Raw genomic sequence first — 13569 nt, 5'->3', positions numbered from 1 at the left:
AGGAAATCTGCTGTCCTTACCTGGTCTGGACTGGCCTATATTTGACAGCAATGTGGCTGACTCTTAGCTGACCAAGGCAATAAATGTTGGCTTAGCCATGATGCCCAGATCCCATGAACAAATATATAAAAAAAACTACCACACTCCAATTTAACTCCTATAAACAGTGTTCATCGCTCACATGACAGGAAACCCATCTGCAAAGCAATGACAGCGGTCCCACAAACAAAACTGTGACTTGTCCAAAGAATGTTTCTGTTGTTTGGGGTACTTAGCCACATCAGACAGAAAGTCCTGCTATTGGCAAGCAGTTCACATTTGTCACTTGTCAGAAAAAATCAACTGTTCAGAGCAATACCACCAGAAGGGAGCCACGTACATGTACCACAACAAAAGGGCAAGAGAATGTAGCCAATGTAGAGGCTGATGACCCTGAATTTACTTCTGTGTTGTCTTTTTCACACATCATCAGTCACGTGTGACAGTGACCATTGGCTGCTCAGACCTAGATGCTCTCAGAGATACAGGAGCCCCTGTCAATGTCTTGGGAGACAAAATGTTCAGCAAACTTCAGGATTACCTCACTCTCTGCAAACCAGGGAATATAAAAAATTTCCCTTGACATCTTGACAAACCACTGAAAATTTGTGGGACTTTTGAAACATCGATCACATTCAAAGATATTAGGATGATTGATGTATTCTATGTCACATCAGAAGAATCAGCTTATCAGTTTTTAAATAACAACAGATCTATATATGATTCTCACGCATATCAACAACATTCTCGTGTACATGTAGACCTGAATGTGCCTCCAGTCATGCATCCGCGATGACGAATATATTTCATGTCAGAAAACAGATGGAGAAGGAACGTCAGTGCCTCTATGACCTTAACATTATTAAGAAAGTTGGGGACTAGCCGACCCCTTACAGGTCTTACCCATACAAGTCATAAAGAAACCCAAGGCCTGAATTTTTCAGGTGGCGGGCAAGCTTGGAGGGGGCTATCTGTGATCGGCTTTGTGCCGCATTGGCCTGCCCAGCGCAATATGTGAGCCGTAGCACTCACCTGAGCGGGCGGTGGGAGGAGGGAGAGACGGGGCCAGCGCTCTTTCATGCATGTGCGCGAAGGAGCACTTTGTTCTGTGCCTCAGGGAGATGGAATCGATGTTCAAATAATTAAATAAGTGATTCAGAAATTTATTTAAACTTGTCCCCTCATGTGACTGTGTCACATGAGATGGGGCATGTTTTTATATTTAGGAATTTAAAAAAATTTATTTAATAAAAGCTTTAGGAAACCTCATCCTGCTTGTGAATGAGGTTTCCTAAAAAACGTGAAGGCCTTTCCAGTTGCCTGCCAACCTTAAGGTTGGACGGGCAGCATTACCAATGATATCAATTACTTTCTTAATGGCCTTAATAGGCCATTTACATATCAAACAAAATATTGCAGGACTGGGCGATGTAATCAGGATGCACGCCCAATGTCATCGCGCATCATTTTATGCATCGGTGTGTCGCCCCGCCCCCGCACACCAACTGAAAAATCCTGCCCCAGGTGTGAGAACCAGATTAGAATCCATGTTGCTATGCAGTTGCCAAACCAAGCCATACAACAAGAAAGACACTTGACCCCAACAACTGATGACATCATAGGCAAGGTGCTAAACACTTTGCTAACCTTGACCTCAATGCAGGCTACCATCAAATTGAACTTCCAGGAGAATTGATGTATCTTATTGTTCTCCACTCACATCGGACTTTTTCAATATAAGAGGCTCAATTTTGGAGTCAGCTCTGCAGCTGAGGTATTTGAGCACATCTCAGCATATTCCAGCTCTGAAGAAGAGCCATACAGACTTGAAACGTTAACTCTGTTTTTCTCTCCACAGATGCTGTTGGATCTGCTGAATTTTTCCAGCATTTTCTCTTTTTATTTCAGCACATGGTTCACTCTGCAGTGCAGAGGGCACACTGATCGTCAGCGTTGACATTCTCATCTATGGTCACACTGAAAGTGAACTCAAGACATGCTGACCTGCATGTTTACAACATCTTACAGAATGTAACCTCACTTTGAACAAAGACAAATACTTGTCCAATGAAAGCAGAATTGAATTCTTCGGTCATGTGTTCAGTGACGAATGAGTTTCACCTGACCCATGGAAAGTTGAAGTCATTGCAAACTCCATGGATTCCACAAACAAGTCAGAATCTGCTCAGGCTCATCACATACTGTAGTTGCTTCAATTTTGACTTTGCTATGTTGTCTAACCCCTACACAATCTGACAAATGAGATCACCATGTAGGAGTGGACTACATCACACAAACAGGCTGTACACCAGATCAAACAATTCTTATCATCAAGTTGCACAAATGCCTATTTCGACCCTGTGAAAACTGCCCAGCTTGTTGTGGATGCAAGTCTAGTTGCCTTAGATGAAGAAAGACGAGGCAGATAACCCATCAAGTGTCATGATGGCAAGCAGTTTGCTAGTGCCTGTAGAGCAGTATCATTTGCAAATGGAGAGATAAACACTCTCAATCACATTTTTAAAAATTCATTCATGGGATGTGGGCATCACTGCCTAGGCAGCATTTATTGCCCATCCCTAATTGCCCTCGAGAAGGTGGTGGTGAGCTGCCTTCTTGAACTGCTGCAGTCCACGTGGTATAGGTACATCCACAGTGGTGGCATTCTCATCTATCTGCTGCCCTTGTCCTTCTAGATGGTAGTGGTCGTGGGTTTGGAAGGCGCTGTCTAAGGAGCCTTGGTGAGTTTGTGCAGTGCATCTTGTAGGTGGTATACACTGCTGCTACTGTGCGTTGGTGATGGAGGGAGTGAATGTTTGTGGATGGGGTGCCAATCATACAGGCTGCTTTGTCTTGGATGGTGTCAAGCTTCTTGAATGTTGTTGGAGCTGCACTCATCCAGGCAAGTGGAGAGTTTTCCATCACACTCCTGATTTGTGCCTTGTAGATGGTGGACAGGCTTAGGGGAGTCAGGAGGTGAGTTACTCGCTGCAGGATTCCTAATCTCTGACTTGCTCTTGTAGCCACAGTATTTATATGGCTAGTCCAGTTCAGTTTCTGGTCAATGCTGATGTTGGGGGTTTCACTGATGGTAATGCCATTGAACATCAAGGGGTGATGGTTAAGTTCTCTCTTGTTGGAGATGGTCATTGCCTGGCACTTGTATGGCATGAATGTTACTTGCCATGTGTCAGCCCAAGCCTGGATATTGTCCGGGTCTTGCTGCATTTGGACATGAACTGCTTTAGTACCTGAGGAGTCGCGAATGGTGCTGAACATTGTGCTATCATCAGTGAACATTCCCACTGCTGACCTTATAATGGAAGGAAGGTCGTTGATGAAGCAGCTGAAGATGGCTGGGCCTAGGACACTAACCCAAGGAACTCCTGCAGCAATGTCCTGGAACTTAAATGATTGACATCCAACAACCACAAGCATCTTCCTTTGTGCTAGGTATGACTCTAACCAGTGGAGAGTTACCCCCCTGATTCCCACTGACTCCAGTTTTGCTAGGGCTCCTTGATGCCACACTACGTTAAATGCTGCCTTGATGTCAAGGGCAGTCACTCTCACCTTACCTCGGGAGTTCAGCTCTTTTTCCATATTTGAACCAAGGCTGTAATGAGGTCAGGAGCTGAGTGACCCTGGTGGAACCCAAACTGAGCGTCAGTGAGCAGGTTATTGCTTAGCAAGTGTCACTTGATAGCACTGTTGATGACCCCTCCCATCATTTTACTAATGATGGTGAGTAGACTGATGGGGCGGTATTGGCCAGTTTGGATTTGTCCTGCTTTTTCCACATAGCCAGGTAGATGCCAGTGTTGTAGCTGTACTGGAACAGTTTGGCTAGGGACGCAGCAAGTTTTGGAGCAAAAGTCTTCAGTAGTATTTCTGGCATATTGTCAGGACCCATAGCCTTTGCAGTATCCAGTGCCTTCAGCTATTTCTTGATATCATGTGGAGTGAATTGAATTGGCTGAAGACTGGCATCTGTGATGCTGGGGACCTCTGGAGGAGGCTGACATGGATCATCCACACGGCACTTCTGGCTGGAGATTGTTGTGAATGCTTCAGTCTTGTCTTTTGCACTGATGTGCTGGGCTTCCCCATCATTGAGGATGAGGATATCTGTGGAGCCCCCTCCTCCAGTAAGTTGTTTAATTATCCACCATCATTCATGACTGGATGTGGCAGGACTGCAGAGCTTAGATATGATCCGTTGGTTGTGGAATCGCTTAGCTCTGTCTATCACTTGCTGCTTATGCTGTTTGGCATGCAAGTAATCCTGTGTTGTAGCTTCACCAGGTTGACACTTCATTTTTAGGTATGCCTGGTGCTGCTCCTGTCATGCCCTCCTGCACACTTCATTGAACCAGGGTTGATCCCCTGGCTTGATTTGTAAGGGTAGAGTGGGGGATATGCCAGGCCATGAGGTTACAGTTTGTGCTTGAGTACAATTCTGTTTCTGCTAATGGCTCACAGTGCCTCAAGGTTGCCCTGTCTTGAGTTGCTAGATCTGTTCGAAATCTATCCCATTTAGCATGGTGGTAGCGCCATGGAGGGTATTCTCAATGTGAAGGCAGGACTTCTTCTCCACAATGACTGTGCAGTGGTCACTCCTTCTGATACTGTCATGGACAGATGCACCTGTGGCAGGCAGGCTGGTGAGCATGAGGTCAAATATGTTTTTCCCTCTTGTTGGTTTTCTCATCATGAGCCCCTAGATGTTAGTAAGGAGGACTTTGCAGGGCCGACAGGACTGAGTCTGTCATTGTCATTTCCGATGCCTGGGTTGATGTTGGGTGGTCCGTCCGTTTTCATTCTTTTTAGATTTTTTAGCAGATTGATACAACTGAGTTTGCTAGGCCATTTCAGAGGGCAGTTAAGAGCCAACTACATTGCTATAGGTCTGGAGTCACATGTAGGCCAGAGCAGGTAATGACAGCAGATTTCCTTCCCTAAAGAACATGGGGTATCTAAGATCCTTATCTCTACTTACATAGAAGCGAACTCGAAGTGATAACTGATCATAGGCTAGTTGTAAGCTTGATCAACCATTCACATGGCAAACCACCTATCCAACTAGATAGTTCAATAATCAACCTACAAGAGTATGAGTGTTGAGTATCAGTCAGGCATGGTCAGCAGGCTATCTTTCATGCCATCCTTTGCCTGTAATCAATCCTACTAATTGTGAGGAAAATATTACCGAGAAAATCTTTCATCTAATGTATATGACTGAGTGCAAAGTCCACATCACTTATTAGTTTTAAACAAAAAAGGAAGCGGGGGAAAAGATTATTGTTGTAATAAAGATTAAGTGTTACTGGTGAAGTTGAATGTTTAAGTTTATTGCTTACATTATTTACAAAGCAGACAGCCCCCTCTGAAAGTTCAAATATTCCCAGAAAATTCAAGGACAAGAAGATATGTCTCTCATTTACCAATGGTTGTCGTGTATTGTGTGTATTGCATGTGCAACGTTCCAGTAGAGGGAGTGAGAAAATAAAAACAGCTATGTTCTAACAGCACATGCAGATTGCTTCTGAGTGTTTCTTACCAAGAACTTTACACCTGCCTAGGCCATAAGCTTTGATATTCTCTCCCTAAACCTCCCTTCCTTTAATACACTCCTTAAAACCTATGACTTTGTCCAGCTCTTTATCATCTGTTCTATTATCTCCTTATGTAGTTCAATGTAATGTTTTGTTTGATTAGGCTCCTGTGAAGCATTCTGGGGCATTTTGCTGCATCATATATAAATGCAGATTGTTGTAATGATGCTGCCTTAGTTGCCTGAGCTGATCTCACTGATTGAGGGTATTGCTGCTCTGATTAATGCCATTAGTTGCAGCTCATCCTTCCTGATGGCTTCTCTCCACCTTCCTGCCTACAGGCTAATGCCAGCAGTGCCAGGGAACTGATCATCCAACGTCTCAACTTTATACGTGAGATGTGCGAGAATGAGGAGCAGAGACTGTTGGAGGTGATCCATAATGAGGAAGAACGGGTCCAACAGAGCATCCTGACCCAGAAAACCTACTGGATGGAGTCTCAGCAGAAGTTAACTGACATAAAAAGCTACCTGGTAGACACACTAACCAAAATGGATGACAGCGCCCTTGTGGTGAGCTATAGTTTTCCATTACTGTACTGTCTCATTTATGAATTACTTCTGTTTACTAAATAACTTAATTCACTCTCTTTCTCTGCAGAAATGCCAGAAGGAAATATTTGAAAGGTATGTCCTGTCAATGATCCAGAGCAGACGTCAACTACTAACATTAAACTCAGCAAAACCCATTGAAGCTTTACTCCTGCAGTTTAGGATGTCAAATAGACCCAAGGATTAATTGTGCCTTGTCTGGTCCTGCATCCGGCCTGGCAATGGCAACATATTGGGGATGCGGGAAATCATAAATAAAATCCGAAAATGCTGGAAATACTCAGCAGGTCAGGCACTGGTGGGAGAAACAGAGTTAATGTTTTAGTTCAATGGCCTCTCATTGGAACAGTTTTATCTGCTGGCCTGACTCAGTGGGTATTTCCTGCATTTTCTGCTTTTATTAATACCTGATAATAACTGGATCTAACTGCATATTGAATTTAGCCCTGTAGAGACCTTCAATAAAGTGATATGAATCTCCATCCTGATTGGATCAAATTACATATTCTATTGAGTTGTTGGGTGATTATTGTTCCAACACTTCATGACACAGCCAGTACAAATCTTGTTAATTGCACCAACTAGATAGTGTCACTAAAAACACCCTTATCCATTCAAGCTTTTCTCCTGCAGTTCACAATGTCATCTAGATCCCCTATAGAAGTATTGCATTGTAATTGCCTTCAGGGATCTTATTCTGCTTTCCATTCTCCAAGGAAAGAGCTGCATGGTAAAGATCAGGCTTCTCTCTTCTTTCCGGGAATCTTGTTTGGGAATTCCTGACTCTTTGGCTGTACAGGCTCAACTGATCCATCCTCAGCCCACTCCTGCAAGGAGGGCAATTGAGCTACCAAACTGCCTGAAGCAGTACCTGGAGCACTGAATCCATTGATCTATGATTTAACTGCTCCAAGTTCACACAATGGAAATCATTTGAATTTCAAATGATCTATAAATATTATGAATGAAAGACTATGACCTGCAACTCAGAGACTCCTCCCCAGAATATTATAAATCCTTCCATTTACTACAGCTTTTAACAAACTTGTGGACCTGTGTTTATCCCTTTCACCTTCCCATCCCAAGACCACTGACTGGAAAGGCCCAATGGTTTATACCTATTTATGTTCTTATGAATGTGTTTTTTTAACACTGGGCCATCCTTGGTATTATCTATTGAAGCCTCTTCACCATTGATGTAAAACCTCTGTTCCTGTCTAGAGTAGAACATATTACTGGAGGTTTATCACATGACTTCCCAACTCCAGTTGTCTCAGATGGTCAAACAGCCTTTTTACCCCCTTGTGAAATCCTTCTCCTTGGATGTTGCTGGCAAGAGGGCCATGGAGATGAATCTTTAAGTCTTGGATACCCAAGAGCAATCCTGGAGAGTTAGAAATACTACTACCTACTTCCCCCACCCCCTGCCCACAGCCCCCCTCCTCCTGCCACCACCTTAAGACTTTTGTATCTGGGGTTCAGCAGTTTTTAGTCCCACGATAATGGGAAGACTTGAAGGCAAAGATTATCTTGGGCACAAGCTCGTGTATGATAGCTTCACATTACTGATGGAGCAGGGCCAGGGAGCGAAGTTATCACATTTTATAAAGAGATCCTCAAACTCTTATTAATACTGGGGAGGAAAATAGACGCATCTATTTGTTGTTTTCTGTAACCTCATAGGCCAATTATCTTAAATCTTTGTCCTCTGCTTATCGGTCCGACTGCAAATGGAAACAGTTTCTCCTTATTTATTCCATTCAATCCCTTCATTTTTTGAACACCTCTAGTAAATCTCCCCTAACATTCCTAGAGAATAATCCCAGCTTCTCTGGTCTGTCCACATAACTGACGTCCCTCATCCCTGTAATCCCTCCATTCGCTCCAAAGCCTTGATATCTTTCCTAAATGCAGTGCGTAGAATTGAACACAATATTCCAGGCCTTCTGTGTGTTTTTCTGTTTTTATTAATGGCACAATTGTAAACAATTTTTTTGTGGCCCGTCCAAGCTTATAGCTGGCAATGGGCCAATTGGTCAGGCGGCCTTTACATTTTTGATGAAACTTCATCCAAGGGCGGGATAAAATCTCTGTTAGGATATAAAATAAAAAGAAATATCTGGGGACAGCATTTTTATAAGGTGCACTTTCAGGTGCTTGATTGTGCTGCATGGACATTTTTTGCAGCATTTTTGTGCTTTCTTTTATTATTTGGATATCTGCTGCTACCTGAGGCAGCTGTCTGCCTTCAGGGAGCTCAGTGGAAGCGCTTACCAGCACCTGTGGTGACGTTATCGCCCACTCTTTTCCCACCCCCCACCCCAGCAGCGCTGAGCTATTCAGCGTGTGTTTCACACTGGCCAGCCAGCGTGAAATCGCGGTCTTGAGCTGATCACAGTCAGGGACAAGGTTCCCAACCGCTCTTGGGCCCGCTGATCACGCATGCCCAACGAGCATAAAATTCAACCCTATGTTCTGAGTGTAATTTTTTTGTTCCAGGGCAGAGGAAGCTGAGGGAATTCTTGAGCCCGAGGACTCAAACAAGCTGAACTTCAACCTTGCCTGCGCTCACAGTCACCTCCTTGGTAATCTGTGGGCATCTGCGGCCATGATCTGCATCGCAGGTCAGTAATAACTGACATGATACTGTAATGACTTACTGTAATCCAAGACTTTGCTGCCTATTACCTTACCCGCATCAAGTCCCGCTTATCTATCATCCTGTGCTCGTTGATCTACATTGTCTCCCAGTCAAGCAATTTTAAAATCCCATTGTCAAGTACCTCCATGCACTCATCCCTCCCTATCTTTGTGATGTCCTCCAGTCCCACAACCCTCCGAGATATTAGCATTGATTTAATTCCGGCCTCTTGAGAATCGGTGCTTTTAATTATTACATCGTTGGTGGTCATGTCTTCAGCTGCCTAGGCCTCAAGCTCTGAAATTCCTTCCCTAAATCCCTCCCCATCTCTAACTCTCTTTCCTCCTTTAAAACACTCCTTAAAACCTACCACATTGGCCAAGTTTTGGCCATCTGCCCTAATATTGCCTTATTTGGTTTGATGTCAAATTTTGCCTCACAACAACTCCTTGGGGTGTTTTAAACATTAAAGACACTATATAAATAAATAACAAGTTGTTGTTGAAAATCGTTGATAAATCCGAAAAGGAATTCAGGAGATACTTCTTTATCCAGAGAGTGGTTAGAATGTGAAACTGGCTACCACAGGCAGAAGTTGAGGTGGACAGTATAGATACATTTAAAAGGAAGCTAGATAAGAATCTGAGGAGGAAGGGAATAGGGGATAGAGTCAGATGAGGAATAATGGAAGATGTCTCATGTGAAGCATAAACAGTGGCATGGATTAGTTGGATAAAGTGGCTTGTTTCTGGAGTGTATAATCAATGTAATTCTATGTAATATTAAGGACTGGTTTGAACCCTATGAGTGCGCTCCTCATGAATCAGTGGTATTGGCCCATGATTACTGGGGCATCCAATGTTCGATCCTGAGCCTGTGTTGAGTTAGCTAATCTCAGCGATAAATGAATTACAATTGGCCTGGGTTTGGGAAGTGAAGATTGACCAGAATGCCTGCTGTTAATTATTGTTTGTAACCTCTGCTGGAGTTCATGTGTTGATTGGGAAAAAAGGGATCATGCTTAATGTGCCTCTCCCAGTGGTCAAATTGACTGCCATGTAGCTTCAAGAACAACAAGGACTTGGATCAGTACTGGAGTGTGAATGAGGTTCATCAATCCCAACAAGAAACCTACACAGACTATCTCTGTAACCAGCCTGACTATGCTCTCAGATACCCGTGTTTCTCACTGAGTGACTCATCCTCTTGGTATTTTCCAAAGCTTTGGTCTTACCAATATTTAATTGAAGGAAGTTTCTGCTCATCCACTACTAGATGTTGGACAAACAGCATGACTAATCAGAGACAGTGGAGGGATTGAAAGAGGTGGTGCTGAACTAGAGCTGGTGGTTGTCAGTGTACACATGAAATCTGACATTGTGGTCGTACTTGGGTCTGTGCTGGGCTGAGGTCTGAGCTGGACTGGTCTGAGAGTTGGATGTGGCTGGGGGCTGGGTTGTGCTGGGGTCTGATTTGGGCTGGGATCTGAGCTGAGCTGAGGCCTGGGTTGGGATGGGGTTTGGGCTGGACTGGGGCCTGGGCTGGGCTGGGGTTGGGCTGGGGTCTGGGCTGGGCTGAGGGTCGGACTGGGGTCTGGACTGAGCTAGGGGTTCAACTGCCCTGAGCTGGGCTGTGCTGAGCTAGGGGCTTGGCTGTGCTATGATGGTGCAGTATAGTTGCTGAAATTAAAACACCCACCTCAGGCTAGTGACAGGTTATGAAGAAGCCTGGAGCCAGAATTCTGTGACTGGACTATGATATTGATTAAACAGTTAGCTTGCTCTGTCCAACCCTGTCTATAGTGGTCTTTATGTGGTACCGAATTCACACTTTGCCAGTAGTGGGTGATATTATGAGGTAGGTTTTCAACTTGCTGTCCAGGTGTGAAGCTCCTGTAGTGGATCAGCCACTATTACAGAAACATCCTCATTTTCTTCCTCATGTCAGTGAAAATCAAATGGTTTCTAAAACGGGTGGTCGATCTACAACATGAGCTACACAACCAAGAGAGAAGTTTAAAATACTGTGTATGAATACAATGTAACCCTTCATAAATCATGGAATAGCTTAACTAGTAGCATGGTCAGTGAGTGTATCTCTGAGCACTGATTAATTAATTCGAATCAGCAATAAGAAATAAAATGTTCTCATTAAAATATGTTTTTTTGAGGTTTGAGTTCTAATTATTTGTTTGGATTAATTATCCAGATTTGCATGTGTTTACGGGCAGGTTAAAGAGCTTTGAGAAATCTAGTGAAATTTTGTAAACTCTACCAAACGTCAGACCAGGAGTAGAGGCCATTCAGTCCCTCGACCCGTTCCAGCCACTATTGAATTAGAATCTGTCCGATATTTACCTCAGCTTCATTTACTCACCTTTGACCCATATCCTTTGACAGAGATACAAGCAACAACTAATTGCATTTATATAGCACCTTTAACACAGTAAAAATTTTCCAAGCCACTTCACAGGAGCTGAGCCAAACAAAATAGGACACTGAGCCACATGAAGAGATATAGGTCAAAGAAGTAGGTTTTAAGGAGCATCTTATAGTAGGAGAGAGAGGTGGAGCGGTTTAGGGAGGAGATTCCGAGCACAGGGCCTCAGCAGCTGAACACACGGCTACTAATAAACTGCTATTGTTGCCGTCAAGGCTGTGGACTTAAAAATGCTTTTATTTAAAATGATCTTGCAAAGTTACTGAGAGGGATTAATTACTTAAACCGTCTGTTTTATCGGCCTGGGGCAACAAGCAAGGAGCTCCTATCAGTCCTCTGTTTCTAACCTCGAGGACTGTGAATTCAGACAGTCACTTACCCTCATGTCAACTTTAGTCTGTGGTTTTCAATGTGATTCTTTTGCCAATGAAGACCTGATTGGGGTGCTTGGTGGTGCAATGGATTAGGCTACTGCCCTTTTACTAATGGGGGCCAAGGTTCAGACCCAAGTTCTGTCTGTTGGATGAAAATATCCTGTGTCAGCTGGTTAAGGCTTCAATGGAAAATGTGCTTGGGCAGTCTCAAACTAATGATTGCAGGGCCCCAATTTAAAAGCAGCTCTAATTGACAGCATCACTGAGATGTGATGCTGGTGCAGCAGGGGTGGAAGTGTGTCACCGGACAGAACAGAGAGAAAACTTCACGGCACATCCCCTGATGCTGACACCACTTCCTCAAATGTAAAGTATTATTCCATTTCCCAGCACTAATATCTCCACCTCCAATTGAAAGATTTGAATTTATATAGTGCCTTTTATGACCTCAGGATGTCCCAAAGCACTTCACAGCCAGTGAGGTACTTTTGAATTGTGGTTACTATGGTAATGCAGGAGATGTGATTTTGCACACTGCAAACTCTCACGTACAGCAATGTGATAATGACCAGATCATATATTTTAATGATAAGTATTGGCCAGGACATCTCAGGGGCATGGCGGGAGCAGGGGGTTGGGGTTGTGGTAGGGGGGTTGTTAGGGAAAATACCCTGCTGTTCTTCAAACTAATGGCCCGGGATATTTTATGTCCACCTGAGAGGACCTTGGTTTAATGTCTCATCCAAAAGACAGCACCTTCGCCTCATTCCCTCAGTACTGCACTGGCAGTGCCAGCCAAATGTTTGTGCTTCTCCCTCTGGAGTGGGGCTTGAACCCAGGACTTTAAACACAATTTTATTTTAAAAAGAAAAGAGTAAAAAGTTAACCCATATCTGGCTCTGGTGGCCCGTGTCTGTAAAGATTTTAATGGGCAATCTTGTTTCAGATGCTGAAAACATTCATATTGACGAGAAAACTCTGCACTCATCGCTGAAACTATCTGAGAATAAAAAGAGGCTGACCTTTGTCAGGAAGAAAGCCCACTCGTATCCAGACTGTCCTGAGCGTTTTGAGCACTGGCCAAATGCCCTGGGGCTGGAGTCTTTCCAGAGCGGTCTTCACACCTGGAGAGTGGATGTGCGGAATAGCTGCGCCTACAAAGTGGGCCTGGCTTACAGCTGCCTTCCGCGCAAAGGCTCCGGTCACGAATCTCGACTCGGTTATAACTCATCCTCCTGGGTGTTCTCTCGGTACAATGAAGAATATATGATTGCCCATGATGGCCAGCTGAAGACCTTGGATCTGCTGAGGTGCCCAAAGTCGATTGGTGTGCTGGTAGACTGTGATGGAGGTGAAATCCTCTTCTATGATGCTGATGCCTGTGCTGTAATACACAGCTACAAAACAAAGCTGATCTTTCCCATCCACGCTGCCTTGGCGGTGGCAGATGAAAGTATCGCGATTGTCCACTAGCAGGGTGCTGGGTGCACTGGATATCTCCGAGTACGCGCCTAATATTTTGGTTCCAGAATTTTCTCATTCTAGAAAGAGATCCCAGTCAAACTGAAAAGCAGATTACTGCAGATGCTGGAAATCTGAAATAAAAACAGAAAATGCTGGAAATAGCAGGTGTGACAACATCTGTGGAGAGATAAACAGAGTCAACGTTTCAGATTGATGACCCTTCATTGTTCTGATGAAAATTCATCAATCTGAAATGTTAACCCTGTTTCTTTCTCCATAGATGCTGCCAGACCTGCTGAGTATTTCCAGCATTTTCTGTTTTTACCCCAGTCTAATTGTTTGGGAACCAGCAGTGTCCCAAAGCTGGTTTAAACAGAACACAAAATCTTCATAAGCTGAGTTGCCAACATATGGAGGTTTCATTCTTGCTGTTTGGGTTAAATCCT

The 13569-nt window shown here is 43.9% G+C and overlaps 1 protein-coding gene across 2 annotated transcripts in view; it reads left to right on the top strand.

Moving 5' to 3' along the window:
• Positions 1–13337, top strand: part of bspry (B-box and SPRY domain containing) — a 39945-nt gene extending 26608 nt beyond the window's left edge. For both annotated transcript variants that reach the window (XM_041193872.1, XM_041193873.1), the window contains exons 3-6: positions 5936–6166; positions 6255–6280; positions 8705–8829; positions 12606–13337. In XM_041193872.1, coding sequence (XP_041049806.1) covers positions 5936–6166; positions 6255–6280; positions 8705–8829; positions 12606–13132 — 909 coding nt within the window. In that variant the 3' untranslated portion in view covers positions 13133–13337. The remainder of the gene's footprint in view (positions 1–5935; positions 6167–6254; positions 6281–8704; positions 8830–12605) is intronic.
• Positions 13338–13569: the final 232 nt, after the last annotated feature.

This window comes from Carcharodon carcharias, chromosome 8 (assembly GCF_017639515.1).
Source record: "Carcharodon carcharias isolate sCarCar2 chromosome 8, sCarCar2.pri, whole genome shotgun sequence".
Taxonomy (NCBI): Eukaryota; Metazoa; Chordata; class Chondrichthyes; order Lamniformes; family Lamnidae; genus Carcharodon; species Carcharodon carcharias.
Note: the sequence above shows the minus strand (reverse complement) of the source record. Positions and strands in the feature narration are given on the sequence as shown.